Consider the following 27,124-nt stretch of genomic DNA (forward strand, 5'->3'; position numbering starts at 1 on the left):
ATCCACTTCATTATCGGCGTTTATTTGCGCATCTTCTCAGTTAACAATGGCTCCGAGTAGTAACAGCTGCTCGATGTGAAATCACGCACCTGAGGGAATTTACAGCTGATTAGAGAACCGGCTTTACTGACGAGATGCTCATTAACGATCGGCCGATCGTGATCGGAGCAGCCCTAATAAAAAGCAAGACAAATGTAACCCCCATTTTCATATTCGGCTGGATGTCTCTGTTTCAGGTGAAACTTTGATTGCGATGGGCTTTAGGCAAATGTTGCAGCGTGGGGTCTCTTGCTCCACGTCTGTCGCAGCAAACCCATACCAGTTCCAAACAACAGATGATTTTATTCATTTATTCCTGAACAAACTTCCAACTCTCACCCGTAGCCATGTTGTCGCTTGCTGTTTCGTGTGTGCTATGATGTTGTTGTTGTTTCTTGCCATACTGCCATGTGAAACTAACGCTACGGAAGCTCCGGGGAGCCAAAAATGCGCCATTACACAAAAACTCGATTTACTTATTTTTTAAATCACCTTTAACAAAAAAATTCGAATTAATTCATTCATTCGATTTTTCGCCCAGGCCTAGTTGGTGTTTGTCTGATCAATGAAACATACGCAACAAAGATTGTACAATAAACTCCATCATCACACAAGTGTTGATCACAGCATGACATTTCCCGATTAGGCCCAGAGTGTTGCCAATCACAAGACACACTGGCCCAGCTAACCAATCATAGCACATTTCGTATTTCAGAAGGCAAGCCTTCATTCGAATACTTTTGTTCTCTATTAATATATCAATATTTTTGTTGTTGTTTGTTTACATGTTTTTAATTAAAGAAAAATCAACCTTAAGATATATTGTAACATTGTTGTGTATAATGCCTATTAAGCATGTTCAGAAATGGTGATAAAAATGTCATTATATAAAAAAAAAAATCTCTTTGAAGGTCATTTAAATAAACAAATTCTCAGTTTTTTTGTTTTATGAGCCCAAATATTCAGATACAATAATTTTGAAAAATGCCCATCCCTTCATACCGCTGTATCTGTCACCACTGACTTTGGCAAGCCGGCTCATAGCATTGTGTTACATTTGAGAGCTCACATGCACAGGATTCGAGTAAAGGACCAAGACACTGCAATGATTAATAAGTGTTCTACTCACACTTTTGCAAGACAGCACTATTATAAACATAGTTATTAGAAGCATGCACTACATTCATGAACTATCCAAGCTCGACTTCTTTTCAGACTCTTACACATAACAAAATGGATTTGTGTGCACTAATTCAGATTCACATTAGCATTTCTTGTGCAACACAGAGGAGAAATTTCTTCAGTCAGAGCTCATCCACTCTTGGAAAAGTGCCCTAATGAGTCAAGATGGACTGTGAACTAACAAATCCGGTCAATAGCAGAATGTTAGGAGCAGTCAATATGTCTGTCTGTGATAATGAGGTGCAGATCCCACAGGGATCTCAGACACAAAAATGTTTCTAAATGGGAAAAATTCTAAGCATGTTATTTATTCTGAAAAAAAATAAAAAAAATTTAAGTAAATCAAAAGACTTTGTTTTATGCCTCTGAAACAATTTAAACACTGGCTATATTCATTCACATGCACCCTTTTCTATACATTTAATACCATTTTTTTTTTTTTTTTTTAAAGGTCATGTTTTAACAGCAACCATTGTCAAAATGACCATCAATCAGCTCACTTAAGCCCCTTTAGCCCCTTTCACACTGCCATTCCGGCAAATACAGGGGTAAAGTGTTCATCCCTGGTCGCTCGATCTGGCACTTTCACACTGCCAGTGATGACCCAGTATATATGCGTGCTTTCACACACAACCCTTGAAGATCCCGTAACGACACGTGACATCAGCGCGTGACGTGTAATGTACGAGTAGGGGTGTGCCGGTTTCAGAATTTGTGATGACGGTTATGACGTGAGTCAAATGTGACGGTTCATAACATAACCGTCGGGGGGGGGTCCGCTGATTGTTTTGGGGTCTATGGCGATGCAATGGTTTGCTGATGCGAGCCGCAAAAAAAAAGCCATTGCCATTTGCCCATTAGCTCCGCCCACTACCGGAGAAACTGGTATGTCTTCTGCTTGTTCGAAAATGAATATGAATATTTCTAAATTTAATCCATTATTTTGACAGGAGAAGACAACAAAGAATAGTTTACATATAGCGTGTTGTTTAAGCGTAGTAAGACTCTCGCTCTCTCTCTCTGAGAAACAGCGCTATCAGTAAAGTGACGGTGAGTCGTGTGCCTTCACAAAGAGTTTACAGAGCATCAAATACAGGTGCGCTGTGTGTCCATTGAGATGAGCTGAAAAGTTCAGATCGCTTGAAGGAGAGAGAACTCTGAAGCTCAGATGCTGAAATTAATGCAAGCGTCATGCGCTTCAGTCTATGTAGTAAACAAACCTGCACGTCTCTGCCATTCATTAATTCACACAGAGACGCGCAGAACACGGATTTATATTTTAAACAACTTTTGCGGCTTAACATTTACAGATACTGGTCCATATGGAGATTTGATTTGATTATTTTATGCTAACTTTGGCAAATTCCATGACTGTCCATATTAAAATGCAAGTTTCATTTTCATGACTGGATTTCGAGATTCCGTCCTCGTTTTTTGCTTCATGGAAATCATAGAGCAAATTTCAAAGCCGCACCCGCCCGCCATCCGCTGCTTGTTTTGCGGTCTATGGCGATGCAATGCTTTGCTGATGCGAGCCGCAAAAAAAAAGCCATTGTCTGTTCTAGAAAGGATGCAGCAAAGATATTTAATGCTAAAGTATGAGGCATAGGCCTACGCTGAGTTTCATTTATGATGAGATGTGCTCTAGGTCACAGTGCAGTGCAAGTGAACGCGGCGCGCTGGTGCTTCCATGTCACGGTTATCATTGTCTGCTTTACTTGCTTTTTATTTATTAAAATACATGCAATTGGTTGATGAAACATTTATTAAAATTAAGATAAAATTTGTACAAAACGAAATTCGTTTTTAAGAAAGGTTTTCTACAAAGCAAAATTTTATGAAGTGGTAAATATCATGTCTGACGATTTACAAAACTTCATTAAGTGGTAAAAACCATGTCTCCCGATATATTGCGCATCTTATGATCTTATCTAAAAAATGAAAATAATTTTTGATAAAAAATGTTTGTAAAAAATATTTTAATTACACGGTTTTGGCGGTTATAGAGTTCTAATGACGGTGTTCAACTATAACCGTCGGTCTCACGGTTATATACTAACCGTCACACCCCTATGTACGAGTCGACTACACTAGGCACGTTATACTTTCACTTGGCGTCAGCGCGGAATGTGAGTAATTAACTGATCTCTGCTTCATTACAGTTTGCACATATGTTTTCGTCGTGAATGTTGATCTTCCTTCAAAACAGCCGGTAAAAGAGTCGCGCGATAACGCGCGTCATCATTTCGACACGGAATTAGATCTGGCTTTTGTTCACACAGCGCTCGTCCCGGGTCGAACCCCCCAATGTTACTAGGTCCCCGACCCGGGTTCAATTCGGTAATCAATTCCGGGACGTTGTTGCTTTCATACAGAAGGCAACCCGGCAATGTTCCGGAAATATTGCGGGTCCAACGTGCAGTGTTTGAAAGGAGCTTTAAAGGGATACTCCACCCCAAAATGTCAGTTTTGTTATTGATCACTAATTACTCAACAAATGTAGCGGGAGTCAAAAAAAAAAAAAAAAAAGTGATTATCTAAATATCATCAAATTGGACAGACACTGAAACTAAGCTTCTCACTATATCAGTGGATGAAGAACTCAGTCAACGGACTACAGTTAGAGCTTCTCTTATTATTTTACTATATTTCCACCAAAACTGTCAATCGTTCACTTCCAGCAACTTACATCACAGAGTTGATGCATCAACCGTAGAGATGCACCGATCGATTGGTCAGGGATTGGAACCAGCTTATTTTCCTCATGATTGGCCCATATCGGTGAACGTACATGAACATTCTGTTACCAGGGGCACAGGCAATGAAACATCAGTCGTGCATTCTCGCTCTCATCTCTCTTCTTTCTCACACACGTCTCATTCGCTCTGGTTAAATAGTGCTTGTATTGCACATTATTTTAGTCATTCTCGCAGATTTTGCACTTAAACCACCACTATTCTATATTTGTGGAGCGCACAAGCTGCGCTCTGTCTCAAAAAGCTTGTGAGCCGCAAATACCAGAATGAGGGGCTTACTGCGCTAAAATGTTCAAATACATACAAAATTATGTCAAAATGCACGTCTTGGTGAGTATCCAGTTAAACACAGTCAGTTTTGGAATGTTAAACAGTTGAGAAAGAGAATGTGTGTTGTGTAACAGTATATTGGGTCCATGGATAAACTCTTAATTTTCCTGTTGCTGTCTGTCATGTTAAACAACGAACAAAAGACAAAGAAAACCACTTTCTGCTCTTGATTGAAAACTTCTGTAGTATTTCTAACCTGAATAAAAAAAAAAAATTCAAGTTTCATAGCTCTCTTTTTTTCTATTGCATTTACTTGTGCTGTTGTTAGCAATTTCTTTTTATTTGTTCTTATTTTATTACTGAGTTTTTACTTTACTATTTTTTATCAAAATAAAACTTTGCATTGCATAAATAGATTTTTGTTCGTATATGCTGTCAATTATAGTTCTTAAAAAATAAAATATATCGGAATTGGCCAAGAAAATTTTTATCAGTGCATCTCTAGTCAACAGTAGCAATACAAAACTGACAAAAATAACAAGACAACAAGTGCGAATAGCAGATATGGTTTTAACCAGAAAACATACATTGACAATTTTACTGCAATTCCGCAGTTAAAAGGCTATACTAAGATTTTCACTCAAGGAGCACTTTATAAAATGGAAAGCACATATTGAGATAGCACTCTGCCATTAATGCACTTTACAATGACGTTATTTCTTTGCTTGTGTTTAACTGGCGCCAGCATAACATCCTCCATGAAAATCATTAACTTCCACAATCAAGGGCGTCATAAGAAAGTGTGGCCTACCAGTGTTGTAGTAAGACAGAACAAGACAGAAGAACAGAGGAGTTTATGACTCCTGGAAATTGGGTCATACTATGGCTCACTCACAGTGATGGGATGTGAGGTGGCACCTGCTAGTGACGGGTTGCACAAGGACACTGGCGGTCTTTAGAGGAGCAGACACACTGGGGTGTAATCTCATTACTGACGTCAACCCAACACCCAGGACAGAGAATCAACTTACTGTGAAGACCAACCTCAATCAAAAGAACCAAGAAGAGCCCAAAATTATAAATTTTGACAAGTGCAGTCTGGCCAACTGACTAAGTGCATTGTGATATGGGCGAACACCACAAACATACGTTGGAAATGCAACACCCCTTTCCATAATCGTGAGCTTCACCTTTCAAAATAAATGTAAAGACAGTTAATAATGTCCTTAGTTTTACATCAGTTCAAGCCTGAAAGGGGAACAGAGTAGCGTGACAGACACAGTGATGAAGGTTTATGTATTTGCAGTACCGTGTTTGAATTAGCGTTTTAGTCTTAACTTTGATGAAGAATATCTCTTTGGCTTTGAGACTTGAGTCTCTGCAACTTTACAGATCTTCTTCATGCACCAAGAGCTTGTAACACTCCAAAGAGAAAGGAAACATTTAAATCGCATCATATGACCCCTTAAAGGGAAAGATTAACATTGCCCTTGAAAACAACTGGTTTTTCAGACATTTATCAGCAATGTCTGATTAATCATATAAAGCTTACTGTGTCATATTTGATGTATTTCTAAGGTCTCTATTATGCATGTGAGCAAAGCTTCCTTAAAAAACCTGTTGTACACAATCTACTACATGCCTTCAATCATCTGATTGACAGTTTATAATCTAAAAACATCCACCCTTAGGGTGGGGTTCATGTGACTTTCTGCTGTGAAATCTTTAATCATTGTATTTATAAAGTAATGCAAGGGCTTCATTTGGTGTTAATATTAGGTGAATATTTACTGGACTGAAGTCATTCAGGTTTGCTTGATTATCCATACATTTATTTATATTTGTTTTTAGTAAAGTCATTTTAAAATTGTATGTATCAAATATAATAATTCAAGCATTGGAGGAACATTTGTTTATCTCTCAATCACCAGTGTATTGCGTTTTTTTTTATATGTTCTGCCCCCAAAATTAAAACAACAGACTTTTGATGAAATGAAGCATTGAAATATTATCTTATAATCTAATATACAACATATATTTCAGGGATATAGAGTAGCAACTGACAATGACATGCATTTTATGTAACTAGTCTAATACACGGTTGTAAAACTCATTGGTATATATTACAAGCAAATATATTACGACCCCTCAAAAAGTTATAAAGCCATGAACAAATGCAACTTCAATGGTAGCATTCGCTCCATTTCCCTTATACCATCCATAAACGAATATATCCTTGCTGAAAAATATTAAAGCTGGAACAACTAGATGACAAGTATTGTCAAAACAACAAGGCCAGGAATCCCAAGAGCAAATGTCACAACAGCAACTTTGACAATAGCCTGCAGTCAGCTGGGTGATTAAGGCAAATGTAATAACAGATAAACAGGTCTTAAAGGGACACGCACTGATTTCTGAACCCAAATGCAGTCAGTAGCTTACACCCAAACACATCAACTTACCCCATTCCAAAAAGTCCGTCACATGCTTTTCTCGTTTTAAGGGCGAGTTGCTGCACTCGTTGTATAAACATATGAGGATATCCAGCAATGTCTCCACACTCAGTGACCTGTCGTTTTTCTGATGGCCATCCAGCAGCAACTGCTCCAACTTCTTCAGGCGCACCTTCGCAGACATCTTCTACCAGTTCAGCGGCCTGGCTACCACTCCCAGAGCCAGAGAGGATAAAACAACTATTGTCGAGATTAATAACCCGAGGATGAGCTTAATAAATATATACAAATCGTATTTATCTGGCTGATATGTGTGGAGCACTGAAGTCCCAGACTTCAAAAGCTAGCCAGCCATCCAGCTAGCCAGCTAGCAAAATGTGCCCAACATAGTGCTTAAATAAACGTAGCCCTAATGCGCCTAACCCGGTTGTTGTCCGCGGCTTTCCAGCGTTTCCACCCCCTCCTCACTCCCAAGGCCTTGTCGGCTCCATTTGCCTTAATCCGGACAAATCTGTACTTTCCACTTTGAGGGATGTGTCGGGTTTTTTTCTCCCGTCGAATCTCAGGATGACCGGACGCTCATTCCGCTCAACTGTAAATCTTCAATTATAAACTCACTAACGAAGCACTACACGCACCTTTAACCTATATATACACGCCCACCAAAAAACCGGGTGTGGGTGCTTTTTCTAAGTAGGCGAATCCTTGCGTGTAAGCCTGCGCTAGCCGGTGTGCTTCTCTGCGGAGCCGAATATGGCTGCATTCGTATTCATCCTTGTCTAGCAGCGCTCCCGAATGAAGAATCCAGACCCGGGATAGCAGAGCCCCGCCTACCTGCACCGGAAACGCTGGGGATGCATGACGCCATTGTTTGATTGACAGCGGGAGGCATAAGACTGACCTCATCAGAAGCTCACATGAACAAAAAGTGTTTTCAAATGATAAATAAAAATAAATGTATGCATTTAGCAGACGCTTTTATCCAAAGCGACTTACAGTGCATTCAGGTCAACAGTTTTTACCTAATATATATAAATATAAAATTCCACAAATATAATTGGTTTTGTATTGTTATTGCAGTTCTAACTTTTTCAGTTTTTGTTCTCAAATTATATTATTTATATTATTAATATGAAAAATGTTTAATCTAAATATGATTGATATTATGTTATGTTTTAATATGCAGTTTTATATTGAAATATTTAAGATTTATGATATTTAAACTATTATATTTAATCTTTAATATTTAAACGTTATCATTTCACATATTTGCAATATGTGCTTATCTTTGCATATACTAAAGAGAATGCAAATAGCTCATGTCTCATCTGGATCTATAAATATATTCATTAGGTTTTGCTAGTGCCTTTCCTGTCTAATCTTCTGACAAACAAGCTCAAGTAGCCTATGTTTTTTTCACCCACAGTAAAGGTTTCCAATGTACAGTTTACAATCCTTGTGAAAAATTGCCTTTTTGTCTGTGCAATATATGTGATACTTTACTATATGTTTTATATTTTAATTATAATTTAATAGCAATAATCTAAACTGTGAAAATACATTTTAAATATCTACACTCACACTTTGTTTGTGAACTATTTATTCTAATATTTTATCTTACAAATAGAGTCACTTAAACATCAGTTTTATGCTGTCATCTTATGGAAATCCATGTTAAAATTCATCATTCCAAAAACGAAGCACTGTAAAATGCAAATGATACAAACATTTCCAAGGCATCTGTACTGTATAAGACTCACACATATTCCTGGAATCGCTCATAACAATTACAGTTATTTAACACAGATTGTAATTGTCTGGGCATTAACTAAATCACATGTCGGTGACATTTTCACTGCCACTGAAATCTGCTTTTATGATCCATAATTAATATCATACTATTATATTTGTTAATTTATTGGTTTATGCAAATAATACACATTCATGTTTCCATTTGCACTCAGCTGCTGCAGACTCACCAGCAAACTGAGCAGAGCCATCATGTGAATGCTTTGAAAACATCGACCTCTGCTGGTGAGAATGAGTAGCCAGTCTTTGCTATTGAGTTTTTTTCTGAGATGAATTGCAGACAGCTCTGGGAGACAGAACTGTGGTAGTAGCTGTTCAATGTTTTATAAGCAGAGAGCTTCAAGTCTCTGTGGGGGCTTGTAAGAGTCAGGACGGATTATTTTTTACTGCCTCAACTGTACTTTCTGCCTTTTACCTACATTTTGATGCTCTGGGCTGTTTTTGGGAACACATGAGCTAGGATACCCTGTAGAGTTTAATTGAACACTTTGTGTTTTTCCCTTTTCTGGTCTGTCGCTCTCCCAATCCATTCTGACTGATGGAAGGTGGAGGGTGACGGACTCATTCACGGATTCTTTAATGTCACGCCTTGCGTTCCTCTCCTCCAAACACCCTCAAACCTTACAGCTTCTGTTGCCAAGTGATAAGGATTCACAGAGCAAAGTCCTTCTAATATATAAAAGCATCAGATAGCCGGAGTTGTTGCAGTTGTTTTTTGTGTCACACTGGAAATCTGGATCTGTATGTCTGAGAGTTGTGTGACCTGTTCATGTTTAGAATATCACATTAAACTCTGTCATATTGCATTTGACATTCTTATATCTCATATAAAATGTATGTATTTTTTTTTATATATATATATTTTTTATCTTTGTTACATGCATTGTGCAGCAGAGGGAGCACCAGTCCTTTGCATCTGCTGCTGCACAAGCGTGAGAGCTTCATTAATTCATTCATGTTGTGGGATTGCTCACCACTGCTGAGTCTATCTGGGCATCATTAATGCAAATAAATCTAGAAACTGGCCTTTAAAAACATGATGTTTGCCATCATCTTGTCCCTTAAACAATGTCTTGGAAACACTACATTTGTGAGTATTCGCTCTAAAATCATGATTACAGTCTTTCTTCCTTGACACAATGACCACATACATTCAGCACATTTCAATATATTTCAGAATGTAATTTATTTGTGTGATGCAAAGCTGAATGACACTGTTCAGTGTCACGCGATTCCTTCAGAAATCATTATGCTATGTTGAAATCAGTTGTGCTGCCGAATATTTTTGTGTAACTTTTTCAGGATTCTTTGATGATTAGAAAAATCAAAAGAATATAGCATTAATTCAAAATTGAAATCTTTTGTAACATTATAATGGATCCTGTTTCAAAAAAGCATTAATTCCTGTAAAAAAAAAAAAAAAAAAAAAAAAAAAAAACATCAATACCATGATTATGTGTATACCCATGATCTTGGCACAATGTTCTATCAGTTAAACTAAAGTACGTCCAATTGCACGTGCAGTTTAATAGTTATGATTACGTATGTAAAGTATGATTACGTTACAGATGTCTTTTAGAGTCCTTGTTTTAGAAAAACAATAGTAATTATATTAATTACATTTTCCACATTTTAGAAATATTTTTTCAGACATATTGTTTTACAAAGTAATTTTACAAAGTAATACAAAATTAAATCGTAGAATATAAAATTTTTATTTTTATTTTTTAATTATTTATTTTATTAATATTATTTAATATAATAATACATTTACATTTATCAGACACTTTTATCCAAAGTGACTTACAGTGCATTCAGGCTATACATTTTTTCCCTGGGAAATGAACCCATGACCTTTTGCACTGCTAACACTGAGCCACAGGAATATTATGTAATATCTGAATATTCAGTTACATAACATGTCTACAACTTTTTTGTATCTCTCCACATATTTGGTTAAAAACAGTCTTTCTGGGATAGTTTCTAGATAGTTGGTGTTGTCTAAACTTATGACAAATAAGTTCAGTTTTAGTTTTATAAAGAAATATGACATAAAAGTATCAAACACTCAAAAACATTGAGTAAATTCAGTGCTTTTAAACATTTGACTGGTATAATGTATGTAGTGCTATATGAAGATGATATAGAGTGAACAATTATTCAGATTTGTAACTTGTAGAAAAGCCACTATCACACACTATCAATAAATTTTTTTATTCATACTTCAATCAAACTTAACATTGCGGTCTGATGTTAGAGATTCCTTTTCAGCTGGAGGACATCAGGATATTGAAAGAAATTTCAGTTAATTACTTATTTTCCCCAGAGAAGCTTTCAATCTGAGACTTCCACAAAAGCCCAGGGAGAGTAGGCAGATGCATGAAGTGCTAATTGGTTGAGTGAATAGAGAATGTCAGAAAACAGGCCTGAAGTGAATTTGTACGAGATGACAAAATTACTGAAAGGTCAGTCTATAACACTCCTCCACACACGCAGAGTTCAGAGCTCTTCGTTCAAAGAGACACAGCAGTCCTATAAAGTGAAGAGTGAAGAGGAAAGAAGAAGAGGGGAGGAGCTCTACATTTCAATTACTCTGCAAGCCGGCAATGTCTGCAAGTCTGTGTCTCGGTCCTGAGCTAGTACCTCTTGAACTCTCTGTGGAAACTGCATCTCAGTTTGTGTTTGATGTGAGACTAAAGAAACTGGTCTGGTCTTTTTTTTAATGAGAAATAAATGTCAGCACATACAGTGGCAGAGCCAAGGCTAATTCAGGGGGTCCTAGACCACGATAGAAAATCAGCGTATAACTCCAACCTGCATGGCATAAAAAAAGAATGAATAAATCCTATGAAACATTACCCTACACAGCTATACATTCCTACTAGACTTCAAATGTTAGTCTATTGGGACTAAAAGTTATAACAAAGTAAAATCTATACATTTTTATTAATTCTAATAAAAAAAAAGAGTAATAATATGAATAAAAATATAATAAATGTAAAAACTTTTTTTTTGCAAAATTCTCCTCTCTGGTGTAAATTTTTCTCGCTAGTATATGGACACTGGATGGATTTTCTCAGATTATGTGACAGTGTTTTCAACACGCTGTATTTTTGTTGTTGAAACACTCATGGAGAAATTGCGTGACACACTTATTATTCAGTAAGTTGTAGTGTCAGATATAATAAGATCATTATAAGGTCGACTGACTTAACACACTGACGAAAAAATATAATAATATTAACAGTCACTTAAAACTCATTGCAAAAATTAGAAAAGAGAAATCAGTTCTGAAAAAGGCATACTTTTGTGTTCAGTTGAAAATTTGTTGATATATTTGATATATAACTAACTAGCTAAATATATTTATTTATTTATTCTTATATTTGGTACAGGAATACACAAACATTGCACTGAACTGACACTGACTCTTTGTGTTTAAAAATTAACATGCACAGAGGTGCATGTGTCAAAATGGATACCTTTCCTTGTCAAGTTACAGAGCCACTGGAAAAATCTGCCTGTCTAGAGACTGAGGTCTGTGTTCTGCTGGATCCCAGGCTGTGAGGTGATCTCTATATGAATGGCAGCATCTCCTTTCACTCATTACTCGCTGTGACATCATCATCATCAGAATCAGGGCTGAGCCAATAGGAAGGTGAGATGCTGTAACCTCTGACATTTGACTTCTCATTCTGTTTTCCATCACGCTGTGTAATTTGACACAGAAATGTCAGCATAAGATACCAGTCTAATAGTTATGTGAGTGTGTGAACTCCACAGGTCATGACTTTTTACATCACTTCACTAGCAAACTACTTTAAATACGCCAGACAATACAAATCTCACACTCAGTTCCCACAACTGACAGTTACATCTTTAGCTACAGTATATTTATTATTTAGAAATGTATAAATTATATTATGGTCTGATTAGCTTGAATTAATAACTAACAACCATTATGGCAACAATTGAATCATGATCAGTCATGTAAATGACTAAGATATGACAAGACAATGTGTTTAAAATGTCCTTTATGATAAGACGTTATGGGTACAGAATAGATATGGGGTGCTTTAATGGCATGGCAGCTGTGATTAAAGTCAATTAACTCAATTCATATTCTTTTTTTAAGTCCTTGTTCACAATATGTCATTCTCCATTAGGTGTAAGTGCATTTTCTAAGGTTTCACATGACGAAGCATGAAAGGGAACAATAATGAATAACCAGTCAACCATATTAATATAATCTTTATTGATTTCCATGCAGAAAGGGAAAAAATGGTGAGAAATTATACTTAAATGAAAGTATAGATACTTTGTAAAAAAAAAAAAAAAAAAGTACCTCACCAGAAATTTCCTTTAGTGAAAAAAGTTTCCAGATTTTATTAATATAATTTTGACCGTATTCAAGAGACAGCAGAGATTTCTTCAATAATGCAAATTTGATGCATAAAATTTGTTAAGCAACCTGAATAATCACAATGCACTGACTATATAATCCACTTGAAACTGTAACTAAACACTTAATTACTCAACAGTTAATTTTATAGTTGTAAGACTTCTACATACATTTTTTTTTTCAGTGATAAATTACTTTGTCAAGTCATGTTGTAGTAAAACAAGTCATGTTCAAGTCATGTTGTAATGACATACAAATGTGAGGAGAAATGCCTTTGGAATGTAATAAAGAATGAAAATCTTTTTAATTCATAATATTTATAATATTATAACAACAAATCCACAAAATACTAAAGTGTATTCTACAAATGATCTTGTACTTGATCTAAAGACCTTAAAATGATTCATTTATAGTATATTTTTAGATTTGAGTAGCTGAGTACATCACACACCTGATAACAAGATTTACAATACTTTATTAACAAATTACATTCATTTTAATTAAAATGCATTGTTGAAAATAAATCATACATGCATTTCAGAGATAATATGTGAAAAGGTAACCATTACATGATTTGTAGAGGACATTAAACATTTCATAATTTCTTTTTAACTGGGGTATATGCATATTCAGTATTTGACTTATGGCAATTGCACAATACTAAGTTAAACTATTTGCATCTTCAAACCATCGTGAGAGCCAGAGGTGTCTCTCTCTCTCTTACTCACTCACTCACACTCTCACACAGTCGTGCTCTTGTGACTCGGGTGAGTGTGCATGAAATTACAGTCGCGCGCTCTGAGGTAACAGCTTTAGTCTGGGAGAATCTGACTTGAGTCTAGCAGACACATCCACTGGAAAGAGAAGCAGTCACGGGCTTTACGCGGAGAGACAACACTTCAGAAGGCTACAGGTATGAGCACTTTACACACCGGCCGTGCAAATGCGCGCATGAGCTTGATCACCAGAATTCAGTGCACCAAAATTGTTGCAAGATGTGTCATATATTTTCATGCAAGTGATTTCGAATAGGTCTAGCCTGTTATAGCCTGTATTGAAACAAGTTTCTGGTGCTAACGCAATATTTTAAATAACAACACGAAAATTTAGAATTACTCAGCTATTCATGTCAGCGCTTTTCTTTGACTAATGATGCGCTCTAATTAAAATAATTGTCAAAAATAGTCTGCTTTTCTTATCTTTGTTACTTTGCCATCATGCGTTCGGATTTGGTCTCTTATTATAGCACCAGCATCATTCTGATATTAAAGCAATATCATTTATTCACCCTCATACCTTTCTAAACCCACATTCTTTCTGAAATGCATCCTGGCACTAATTAAGAGTCACGGGACTCTTAGTAACACAATCTTTTTACTCGACGCTTTTTAGATAGATAATCTTATCTAATTATTTGTTGGGAAAAGTGATATAACAACAACGAATAGTTCAAGTCTGGGTGCTGACTAATACATGTGCATGCTTTTGTTGCATAAAAAGGACTAATATATATATATATATATATATATATATATATATATATATATATATATATATATATATATATATATATATACATTTTTAACGTTGTTATTGATATTCTGAATAATATTAAAAGACACTGCCTTGCTATAGCATGGTTTGTGCATAACAACACTCCTTTCTCCAAATAAAACTTTCAGGAAAATAGTTATGCTAGTAAACTACCAATGTTTATGTAACAGAGATTACATTGCTGTAAATAAATAAATAAATAAATAAAAAAGGAAGAAAGAAAGAAAATGGAAGTCTTAGGATGCAATGAAAGTGAATGGTGACTGAGGGTCAGAAGCGGCTTTAGTGAATTGGGGGCCCGGACCGGAGTTCGCCATCCCTGACCTAGATCAACCTTGAGACTTTTTAACCTTTTTAACCTTTTTTTTTTTCTTTTTTAGAAAAGGGATGATTCAGAAGTATAAAAGGTTAGATTCATTTAAAATGTGGTTACGTGGGTGGATTTTTGCATTAGTCTGAACAAAACCTATAGATTGAATTACTGAAAATGCACATTCATTCTCTGCTAGTTGGAGGCACTTGTGGAATGTCAGAAATGTATCGGTTTTTCCCGATAACGACTGTAAACGAAGCAGCGCTGCACTCATAAACGCTACTTTAACAGATAAAGTGAAAAAAACTGGCATCGATACTTTTCTGAAGACAGTCGGTTCCCTTCAGAGATTCATTCATGTAAAAACTTGAATTAGTAAGAATGAGAAAAGTGTGTAAAAACCTATATTGACTATAGAAAAGTCTGCTGATGAGTTAGGTTTCCAGCGAGGCTCTGGGCACCAGGTATATTTTTCATGTTCATAAATAAAATTTGTTCTCTGAATGACAAATTTTCTATTTAAAACTCCTCATACGAGTGTCTGCGTGAGGCTGAGTTGTGAGAGAGGACACGGGTTGCCAGATCCAACTATAATAAGCGTCTTTGGACTTGTCTTTTCCTCTTAATTTTACACTTTAGAACATGGGTGTCAAACTCAATTCCCGCAGAGATTTGTTCCAATCCTGCTCCAACACACATACCATGTAGTTTTCAGACAAGCCTGAAGAACTTGATTAGTTGGATCAGGTCTGTTTAATTAGGGTTGAATATAAACTGTGCAGGGCTCTGGCCCTCCAGGATTTGAGTTTGACACCCCTGCTTTAGAAGGTAAATAAAATGGGAAGTTGCAGTTTAGGGTTAGCGATACCTTTATCTTATCTTATTTGCAAAATATTTGAAATATTCGGTTTTTATTCATTTTCATAGCAATATTGGTCTACACTGATCGCCAGCACTTAAACTGACAGTAATCAAAAAAGCCCACGGACAGGTTATTGCTGATATGATTACACATTCGGTAAGAAAAACACCATGATATTATCTGTCAGAAACTTTATATTAAAAACAGTAGCATTTACCACAAGTACACAGATAGATGTAGAATATCTAGGTTACAGATTGAAATAAAATGTGCAAACACTAGCCATGATGAATGCTATTTCATTCGTTACATTTTCGCTAAAACATTAATAAGAGCACTACATTTATCACCTATATAGCAATTCTTATTAATGAAAACTATAACAGTAATACATATTGTTGCATAAATGATAAACAAGTGATACAATTATCAGACATGATTGGATATGCAGATGGTTGTCATGGTAATAAACACCATAAACAGCTACTGTCTGTGTTTAATGAGTGTCTTGTATATGAAAAGCATATTAGGTGGCCCTTGACTTTTGGGGGCCCAAGGTGCTTGGTGACCTTTGCCTAATGGGTTAGTCTGTCCCTGCCGAGGGTCTCCGTTGGTGTTCCACAGAATAAATAAAGCCATATGGGTTTGGAATAAGTTGGGGGTCAGTCAATTTTGTCAGAAGTTACATTTTTGGGCGGTGAAAAAGTAAACATGAAGCCTTGTAAAATTCATTTTATAACTAGTTTGACCATCTCTGTTGGCGCTTTTCATTGCTTTATTCATCGATTTATTATTTTCGATTTTGCATGCGACGGTGTGTTTTTGTTTTGTGAAATGACTTGTTTTGCAGTCAAGCTCTGGCTTTATTGACGGTGTATTGTTCTCAACAGTCAATAATCTGAAAGGTAGTGTGTTATTTGAAGTGTGTTTTGTGCATGCTTTGTGATCGCGACATTTAGTTCTGAGAGTTTTGCTATAACAGTAATTTCAGTATCAGTCATTGCCTAGATTTGAGTAAGATTTTCCATGTCACCAGGAAGGGGGTGAGGTCTGTCGTTGCACCCAGTCATATTCAATTATTCAGATACCGTCTCTATTTTTCACAGAAATGCAGAGCCACACATAGTTAGACACCTTTAAATAGTAGAAAATAATGTCTCTAACTAACCACCATGCACTCCACGGGGAGTTTACTGAACATGGGACTTTCTTTAAAAACCGGAGATACTTAAAATTGCAATGTGCCACAATAACACCAGCACTGTTTTTTCAGGGATGCCCGTCTGAAAATATTTTGATGGGCATATGAAGTCTTTGTGTGGCCGCCTACAAAGCCAGTCTTCCACAGTGTTTTGTCTCACTATAAATGGCACCAACCACACACACAGCCCTTTGATCCCTCTCTCAAGCCCCTTTTGTCTTTGCCGTTCACTTTCAGCAATGAAAAGGCCTGTATGCTAACAAGGGTCTGGGGAGTGAGCTGCATTTGTGCTGGTCACTATCAACATAATAGCGAGCACGAATCAGTCCATTTTCAACCAACATTAAAGGCAGAGAACATAAACAGCTATGTTCCTTTATCTGTCTGCCATCCAGCATCTGTTTCCTGCTAATTAATCTGAACAGTGCTTTTAGTAAAAAGTTCATTATTTGGGGATGGTTTTTCATGCTCGGTCTTTAAACTGCTGTGATCTTTGATAGCAGTGAGTAAGATTGTAGCTCGTGGGTCTGTTTTATCAGGTTAATATGTCGTTCTTTGGTCCAAATGATTTATTTCTTCATTTTCACTATCCTTTAATCCTTTTCTTTGATAGTTCTGCTTATTTCTACGTTCTTTCATCTGCTCACCCTCAGTTTTCTGTATCCCTCATTCTTTGATTCATTTGAGTCACGCAGTTCCCAAATGGAATCAAGAGGAAAATGCATTGATAATGATAAAGTATAATATCCTCATACCCAGACCTTTGGTTTCTCAGATAAAACCAAAATATATTTAAAGTGGCTGTTTTGTAATGAAGGTCTCTCACTTCATTTTTCATTACATCAAAGCATAAGAAGGATCATTGTGGTCTCTTCACAGCCTTATCTCAGATCAGCTAAGCTTGGATACTGGTTTTATCCATGCAAATTATCAGGTGATAGTATGTGTGTCATCAGATTAAAAAAGCAGGTTTGTTGTGTGCATGTGCAACATTGTATGCTTGCTCGTGTGCATGCCTTTAATTAATGCAGCATTTAATAATAAAACCATAATATAAAATCAATAAAATGCTACAAGGTTACACACTATTACACTGTGAAACTAAATTATAAATTATATAACAAAATCTCATTCTTTATCAACTAAATACCATGCACGTTTTCATGGTAAAGGGCCGTGTTAGTCACCCAGCCTTCGTCATTCCTTCACAGAGATGTATAAAGTACTAGAGAACCATACTTGAGTAAAAGTACAAGTGCTCTATCAAAAAAGTGACTTGAGTAGAAGTTGAAGTGCTCTTTAAGCACCACACTTAAGTAGAAGTACTAAAGTATTCAACATTTTTTGTACTTAAGTATTGCAAGTAGTCTATTTTAAAATTTACTACTCAAGTACTGAAAGTAAAAGTAGAAGTATTGTGTTATGTAGCTATTAAAGAAAGTAGTCAAAAATTTGAACATATTGTTTTTACTATTTCAAATGATTAACCTAAAGGACAATCACAATTCCTTTGACTGTAACTTCTTGGAAACAAAAAACTGTTACTAGGGTTAGTTAGCCCAATTTGCAAAATGATGTCATTAATAACTTACCCTCATGTTGTTTCAAACCTGTAAGACATCAGAGTGTCATTTAGAATTTTTTGAAGCATCGAAAATACATTTTGGTCCAAAAATAGCAAAAACTAGACTTTATTCAGCATTGTCTTCTCTTCCGTGTCTGTTGTAAGACAGTTAAAAACAAAGCAGTTTGTGATATCTGGTTCGCGAACGAATCATTCGATGTAACCGGATCTTTTTGAAACAGTCCACCAAATCGAACTGAATCGTTTTAAACAGTTCGCGTCTCCAATACGCATTAATCCACAGATGAATTAAGCTGTTAACTTGTTTAATGTGTCTGACACTCCCTCTGAGTTAAAACAAACCAATATCCCGGAGTAATTCATTGACTCAAACAGTACACTGACTGAACTGCTGTGAAGAGAGAACTGAAGATGAACACTGAGCCGAGCCAGATAATGACTCGTTCACGAGTCAAGAACCGTTTCTGTCAGACGCGTCCGATTCGTGAACCGAGGAGCTGATGATACTGCGCATGTGTGATTTAGCGTGAAGCAAACCGACACAAAGCGTCTGGAACCGAACTGATTCTTTTGGTGATTGATTCTGAACTGATTCTGTGTTAATGTTATGAGGTGCAGTCATCGCCAATGACGCCATTGCATCGAGCGCAAAAGAATCGGTGAACTGTTTTCTTCAACTGGTTTATTGAATCGAACTGTCAGAAAGAACTAACGTTACTGGTCATCCGAAAAACGATGCAACCGGTTCTTGACTCGTGAACGAGTCATTATCTGGCTCGGCTCGGTGTTCATCTCTCTCTTCACAGCAGTTCAGGCAGCACGCGCAGTCTCGCTTGATTTGCTCAATGATGTGCCAGCTTCATCAAACCTGCCATCTACAGTTCTGGCAGTGGTTTTTAATGGAATGATTCGTAACATTATTATAATTGTAACGAGTAACGATGCAGCACATAAAAAAAATATCGGAGTAAAAGTATTAAACTCAGCGAAAATATGTACCGAAGTAAAAGTGGAAGTAGGAGAAAAAAATAATACTCTAGTAAAGTACAGATACCGCCTTTTAGTACTTAAGTACAGTAGTGAAGTAGTTCTACTTCGTTACTATACATCTCTGTTCCTTCAGGACAGTGTGCATACAGTATGTGGCATGTGGAGGGCTGAAGATTCAGCCTTCAGGACCACCAGCTGGTCCACGTCGCATTGACAGATCATGCAGCAGATAGATTATGCAAATGTAAATGTATCCAGTCTGTCCTGTATATTATTTAAGCAGTATCACACGAGCAAGAGTGCTGTCATAATATTGCTCAATAAACAAGGAGTTGATCCTCTAGATCTTACTTTTTAGGGTATGTTTACATGATACTAATGTACAAAAAATGAAAAGGTTTTTCCTTTGGGTTTTTGTAAATTTTCGTTAGTTGAGTACAAAACTTAAAAACTTAAATAGAAATTAATATAAGTTAAAAATAAAATGTGAAAAAAAATTAATAATGACAAAAAAGCTGATTCAAGTTTGGACACACCCTCTCATTCAAAGAGTTTTCTTTATTTTCATGACTATGAAAATTGTAGATTCACACTGAAGGCATCAAAACTATGAATTAACACATGTGGAATTATATATGGAATTATATACATAACAAAAAAGTGTGAAACAACTGAAAATATGTCATATTGTAGGTTCTTCAAAGTAGCACCTTTTGCTTTGATTACTGCTTTGCACACTCTTGGCTTCTCTTGATGAGCTTCAAGAGGTAGTCACCTGAAATGGTCTTCAACAGTCTTGAAGGAGTTCCCCGAGAGATGCTTAGCACTTGTTGGTTCTTTTGCCTTCTGTCTGCGGTCCAGCTCACCCCTAAACCATCTCGATTGGGTTCAGGTCCGGTGACTGTGGAGGACAGGTCATCTGGCGCAGCACCCCATCACTCTCCTTCTTGCTCAAATAGCCCTTGATAATTTCAAGTGTGACTCTACAATTTTCATAGTCATGAAAATAAAGAAAACTCTTTGAATGAGAAGGTGTGTCCAAACTTTTGGTCTGTACTGTACATATTAATATATATATAGCAAGATACATACATATATTATTATTATTATAAAGATGTAACAAATGTACTTTATGTGCTTACATCTTCAACTGACTTTACTAAAGTATTATTTGATTTGTCTGAACCAACTGACTACTTTAGGTTACACCAAACAGAAGTTAAATTTAAGAACAATATTATGTAAAAGATACTATGTTGTTACAGTGTAAAATTTAAAAAGCGATGTTTGTTCACTTCACCTCAATAATTATAAATATATTGGTTCTGTAAACTTAAGCAAAGCTGTTGATTTTAGTTTTTAATATGGGAAAGATTTCCTATACTGCGCACAACTGGACGCTCGGCACCATTCAGTTTCCATCTCCTAAATGAGTTTTGCATTTAGAATGACTTGGAGAACAGCCTTGACATTATTGCGACCCAATAAATGTATCCTCGCTTGATTTTAGCTGATGAGTGTGAAAGTAATTTTCTTCGAAAATGGTGCAAGAGCTGATTTGAATAACAAACCATGTAAAGACTTGCTCTGCATAACATCATGGTAGGTGCACATGGATTGGCTGGATGGTTTGGGCAGGATCTTTTCATAGATGAGAAAATAACCCAGCTGTTGTTATTGCAGGTGGCTCATATTAATCGTTCTCTCCCACATTCATAGGCAAATGAGTGGACCGAGCGACGTTGTGACTATCCGAGTGTAAATGCACTTCTTCCTGACTTGTAGGTTTAATTGTGTCACCGGGCAGCATGACGGAGGTGCTGAACAGCTGTGACTCTGCGGTGGGAGACTACAGTGTGAGCGGTGCGTCTGAGGAGCAAAGCATCTCTTTTCAGGTGGGTTGCGCTCCTCTTAGTCAACTGGCTGGATGCTCTCTTGAAATTCATATCAATGTTTTTATTCAAGCCACAGGAACAGGGCTAGTGTAATACAATAATATATACATTCACTGGTCATTTTCAAATACAGGGATTTAACACAGATTATGATCATATGACTCATTAAATTGCTATTTGCCAAAATGTTAAAAAAAAATAATAATTATAAAATAGAAAAGACAAAGTGAATGTATGGACGCATGGCCGTAGCCAGGCTTTGAAAATTAGTGAGGTCCAGGGGGTTTCTATAATAAACCCCTTATTATAGAATTGTGCTATAAGAAACCCTATAAATACAACTAATTATATACACTAATACTTGAAAAGAAACCAAAATGTAGATGTTTTTGGATGAATACTTTTTTTTAAATCATACCCTATTTATTGCATCAAAGTTTGTTAATACTTACTATATTTATGGGGTGGACAATTTTATCAGTTGTTTATTATTTATGCAACCATACATATTGCTGTTATAATTTTTATTTTATTTATAACAATTATTTAGCTGATAACTTTGTCTAGGTCTCTTATGAATGTTTATAGCGAGCCTGTCCTCCAATAAAAAACGACCATATAGGTCATTTGTGCAAGCACCTTATTACGACCTATATTTACGTTTTAAAGTTAAGCGCCCTCTAGCGGGCGTAAAAATAATGACAGTATCGCGTTGCATCTGTCGTCATGAAATGACCTATAACGTCATTACCAATCAAAATGCACGTTTATTTAAATGCAATGTGTGGGCTTTTTACTCCGATCTCACAGTATTTCCTACATATTTTACTAGGTGGCTTGTTCGTTCGAATGACCACACCTAACCCCACCCCTAAACCTAACCCTCACAGAAATCATGCTAAATTATGATTTATTGAGCATATACATTTTCGTGCACCTCCGTTCCCTTGGATCAAACCCATGATAGCATGATTACATATCAAACTATAACACAATGATCTACCAACTGAGCTTCATGAAACGCAAACCAGAGTGCAAATAAAAGAGTACAAAACATTAATATGAAAATATTATTGCCGATAGGGGCGCAATTGTAGTATACGCTCTGATGGGTCGTATTTGAGGGATTTGGACAAACGACCTATACGAGTGTATTGGTTGAAGGACAGGTTGATTTCATTTCATTCTGTCCCCTAAGTTAATTGTTTTACAGATCTTTGCACTAGTGTTCGACTGCGTTTTGATAGCGATGATAACGTTTGTGACAAATACACATTCTTAATTATACATGCAGACATTCATATGAGGAGCTTAGCAGCAATTCAGTCAATCAGAGAACAAATGTTATTTTTGAAAATGAAAAATTTACCGAGATCCGGACCTTGGTGACCTAATAGCTGGCTACGGCCATGCATGGACGTGAAATATTGATTTGAGTTGTTTTAAATTCATTTTTATTTTCTTATATGGATGTCAGCTAATTTAATAGTTAATTTAAATGTTATCGAAAAGATAACTGGTCTAGCAACAGAACAAATACTTCTATGTACAATGTACATTTGAACAATCTAAAATGTGAATTTTGAATTAATTTGTATAATTGTACTAATTTAATTTAATCTGCAATTCAACCTTTTTTTGTTGACATACAAAGTAACATGTCTTCCTCTATTTCTCTTTCGATTTCTGATTCACTGTTTTTTGCATTGCTTGGCAATGTTAAAATTTTTCTTGGGAACTCTGAGTCTTCTGCCGGAAGGTTTTATGCTTACAGTAATTTTTTTATACTGAAGTGATTTGCAAGATGGCGCCCGTGAGAAATTCTAACTTCTGACAATGAAAAGAGAGAGTGACCTTAAAATAGCACCATTATGTTGATGAGAATGATAACATACATATATTTAAAGCCTGTTCACACCAACTGTTTTACTGTTTAATAAACACATTTTTTAAAAGTTGAACCTTTTTTAACAAGTTGCAGTTTTAGAATGCCGTGTCATGCACAAGATAATGCAAAAGATGCATGGCATGTGTGCAACAGTTGAACACGTCCATCTAGTGTATGTTTTGCATAGAAAATCAATCAAAAAAGTGGAGTGTGAATGGCCCCGTAACAGTATCATTCCTCTGTGTCCTTTATAGTTGTGCTATTGATACTATTCTCGCAGAATTGTAGTTTTCGTTCTTGGTGTGTCCATTAAGTGGCATCTTACAAAAATATTTGAGCATTCAGTCCCACGACTGACCAATCAAAATCATCTATTCCAGAGAGCAGGGTAGGAATAGGTTACTTTTTAAGTCATGGTCAGACACACATACATGCTGAGTGTTTTTCCTGGTTATCTTATAGATGACTGTGATGGGTCTCAGTGGGTCTAATTGGAGATTTAGCTACCATTATTCATTTCAGCCTGATTGGAGTCCCTTTCATTTTGAAAAAAAATTAAATAATTACATCCGATAACTGCTCGTTCATACAGCCTGCTGGATGAATTCAGATTCCTCAGACAATCTTTTCAGGAAATGATCATCATTACCCTTTCTTTACCACAGGATGAGCAGTTCTATCATATGCTAGCTGAATGAAACATGTCTGAATCTGTCATTCACTCGGTTATGTAAGCTCTTTCTGTACTGTGTAAACCAACATGCAAAGCACACCCTTTTCCACTGTTGGCGCAGATGCTTTTAGACAATTCACGTCTCGCTCGATGCCCCCACGTTGCAGACACACTCTCAAGACGCTCTTGTTCACACTTCACTGCAATTGTGGAGCAATAAACATACACAGCTTGAGTCACATCCTGCTCTGGTGAACTCAGCTGTGCTATGGCAATAGGACTCACACAAGGCTTGAGGTGAATGCCAAACACATTATTAATAAAAACCCATTGTTTTTGATGGAACTGCTGGAGGGGAGATTTTGTAAACATCTATTTACTTATATTACAAGTGATTGCCCCCCCCCCCCCCCCCAAAAAAAAAAGAAAAAAAAAAGTAATTATTCTCTCTGATTGCTTATAATGGGAACGCACTGAAAATTTTAAGTAGGATTTAGTGCTGAATGCTTCCAAGGTTAACATTTTTAACAGGTTAATAAAAGGTTAATACATTTTTAACAGTAATTTTTGGTTTTGTTTTCCAGTAAATATTTGACAAAACATATCATGAAAATACAAAAGAAACAACGTTTTGTGCAGGTTTATGCTAAAATGAACACTTCTGCTTCCAATAGAGGGTTTAATGAGGTCCTCAGATCTTCTGACAGAGGAAGTAAAGGTCAAATCATGCTGTTTCATAAAAACTGTCAGGACATGTTGAGAACTTTAGCTCACTGAACTGTCATGTACTGTGGCCTCTTATATTCCTGTGTTGTAGATCTTCCCAGACTCCCATGAACGGTTCCCAAAGCTTTCCAAACGCTTGCCATCCATCGTGGTTGAACCCACTGAGAGCGGGGAGGTGGAGAGCGGGGAACTCCGCTGGCCTCCTGATGATCTGAGCCCTACAGACGAGCCCAGAGACAAACAGGCCCAGGCTGCAAGTAAGTTCATGTTAACCATAATAAGAATGTCCCCTTTAAGTTTACTGTTATTCTTTCTAATCTCAATTTTTTTTTTTTACATCAAAATATTAATTTAACATCCCTGAATCCACCAAAAATAAATTGATTTATACAATTATTATTATTATTATTATTATTATTATTATTATTATTATTATTTAAATCCGGTAGAATAAGCTCTTTATGGTTACAGTTGCAAGTTACCTTTTTAAAGTGTACTGTTATATTTATTTATTTTTAAGATTTTTGAAAAAAGCCTCGTATTCTCATCAAGGCTGCATTTCTTTGATAAAAAATACAGAAATATCATTAAAATTTAAAATCCACTTAAAAATAACATTTTCTCTTGTATTATATCTTAAAATGTTTTTTTTTCTTCCTGAGATAGCAACGCTGAATTTTCAGTAGGCATTACTCCAGTCTTCAGTGTCCCATGATCCTTCAAAAAATGATCTACTGTAATATGCTGATTTGATGCTCTAGAAACACTAATTGTTATCAATGTTGAAGACTTAATATTGCTTAATATTTTTGTGGAAACCGTGATATATTTTTCAGGATTTTCTACTTTCTTTTCTGTCACTTTGATTCGATGCAATGTATCCTTGCTGAATAACTGTATTAATTTCTTTAAAAGAAAATATATTTTAAAGCTCTAAAAAATGTTGTACATTTTCTGAAATTCACTTCAAATACAGTTTAGCACAATTCGAAATGCAGTCTTGTAGCATCAGAGGCAGATGCATGTAAGGAAATCGAATTTACGGGATGTTTATTGTGTTTGTATTTCAGGTGACAAGGCCACAGAAGACAGCCAAGAGGTCGCGACAGAAAACTAATGGGCGAAGGTTGGCACCAATCCAGCCAGTCACTGTGAATGTCTTCAGTATGGACAGGAGTGAATTGGAGACTCCACCAGTTAGGTCTGCTTATCATCCACACTAGAGCTGAAAAGAGGCCTGAGAGACTGCCTTAACTGAGCTAGCTCACGTGCCAAACTCTAGTGGTAGTCAGCTTGAGTTGTAAAAGATCTCCATTAACACCATGATACCCATTAGAATTATAAATTATAGATTGGCATTCATTTATGTATTTATTTGCTTTGGACCAAAGTCTTTCATTCCTTCCTATCAAAAGGACATAGCTTCAGGATGTTAATTCAATGTATTATATCAGCGTAAATTAAGTGAAAATGGATTTCAGATAACATGTAAATGAACTAAAGTGCACAATGGCCAGCGTAGATTTCAAACTCTACGCCATGTACAGTAGATCTCAGCTCGTTTTCACGTTCACCTAGGGTTTTCTTCTTAACATGCTTTCCAGATTTGTACTTATTCTTTGGCACTTGCATTAATCCTCTGTTCTTCACATCGCTGCTGCTTATTTACTAGTGTCTGTCCGAGCTGCTGTAAATGTAGCTTTCTTTGCCTTAGACATTTATTTGTAGTTACACTGTATGTACACCATCATTTAAATGAAATTACTGTTCGCATAAATGTTCAGACGGTCATTATTTTCCCATTATATGTATCTGTCACCTTCCAAAGGCGAAACTCTTTGGTGCTTCAGAGTCAGTTGAATATCACTGTATTCTGTAAGTATTACAGTATTTGAGTATTAGTCTTAATATATTAATTATCTGTCTGGGAATGGGAATGAATGCACCAAAGTATCACTTAGCATTAAAGGCAGTTATTTCTACATCCGAGCTCTGTTGATTCATCAAATGAATGTATGTAGGATCCAGCCTTGACACATCACTGATTTCTTGTGGGTAGATGTCAAGTACTAGCCAAAGGCGCTTCTAGTTGAATACTGTGTTGACACGAGCAATAGTTATTCTAGCCCAGCAGCATCAGCAGCTCTAAGCAGTTGATGTTTTCCAGCCAGAGGCATTGCTAGAGCAGTTTTAGGGGCTTCAGTTCCCCTTGTCTTTCATCTCAACCCTCCTAAAACTTTCTCTTTAACTGTCGGATCTCTTTAAAATCTGTTATAATCTTCAGCATGTTTGCTCTAGCGAGTGCAGTATCTGAGGTTAAGTAAGGCCTTTGAAAACTTTTTTTAAACTTCCAAACAAGGTTGTCAAGTTCATATTAGGTGTTTGTCTATATAAACTTTCTTTGTTATAAATTAAAATTATCGGGGCCGGGGGTATTTACATTTATTTGAGTTTCAATTCATTGTAATTCTACAGATCTTTCTTCTGTGAAAAACAAAACTGTTAGTTTCATACATGAATGCCAGT

The 27,124-nt window shown here is 36.2% G+C and overlaps 2 protein-coding genes across 3 annotated transcripts in view; one reads left to right on the forward strand and one right to left on the reverse strand.

The window, feature by feature from the left end:
• The window catches only part of LOC127938655 (serine/threonine-protein kinase MRCK beta), a 61,568-nt gene extending 54,037 nt beyond the window's left edge, over positions 1-7,531 (reverse strand). Inside the window, exon 1 of one of the 2 annotated variants that reach the window (XM_052535427.1) lies at positions 6,710-7,531. In XM_052535427.1, coding sequence (XP_052391387.1) covers positions 6,710-6,884 — 175 coding nt within the window. In that variant the 5' untranslated portion in view covers positions 6,885-7,531. The remainder of the gene's footprint in view (positions 1-6,709) is intronic. The other variant, XM_052535429.1, reaches the window with a different exon arrangement.
• Positions 7,532-13,689: 6,158 nt separating this feature from the next.
• Positions 13,690-26,580, forward strand: LOC127938661 (protein LBH). The gene is made up of 4 exons (XM_052535440.1): positions 13,690-13,824; positions 21,202-21,311; positions 24,690-24,855; positions 25,669-26,580. The coding sequence occupies exons 2-4, from the start codon at positions 21,225-21,227 to the stop codon at positions 25,713-25,715; spliced, it is 300 nt and encodes a 99-aa protein (XP_052391400.1). The 5' UTR covers positions 13,690-13,824; positions 21,202-21,224; the 3' UTR covers positions 25,716-26,580.
• Positions 26,581-27,124: the final 544 nt, after the last annotated feature.

This window comes from Carassius gibelio, chromosome A20, assembly GCF_023724105.1.
Source record: "Carassius gibelio isolate Cgi1373 ecotype wild population from Czech Republic chromosome A20, carGib1.2-hapl.c, whole genome shotgun sequence".
NCBI lineage: Eukaryota > Metazoa > Chordata > Actinopteri > Cypriniformes > Cyprinidae > Carassius > Carassius gibelio.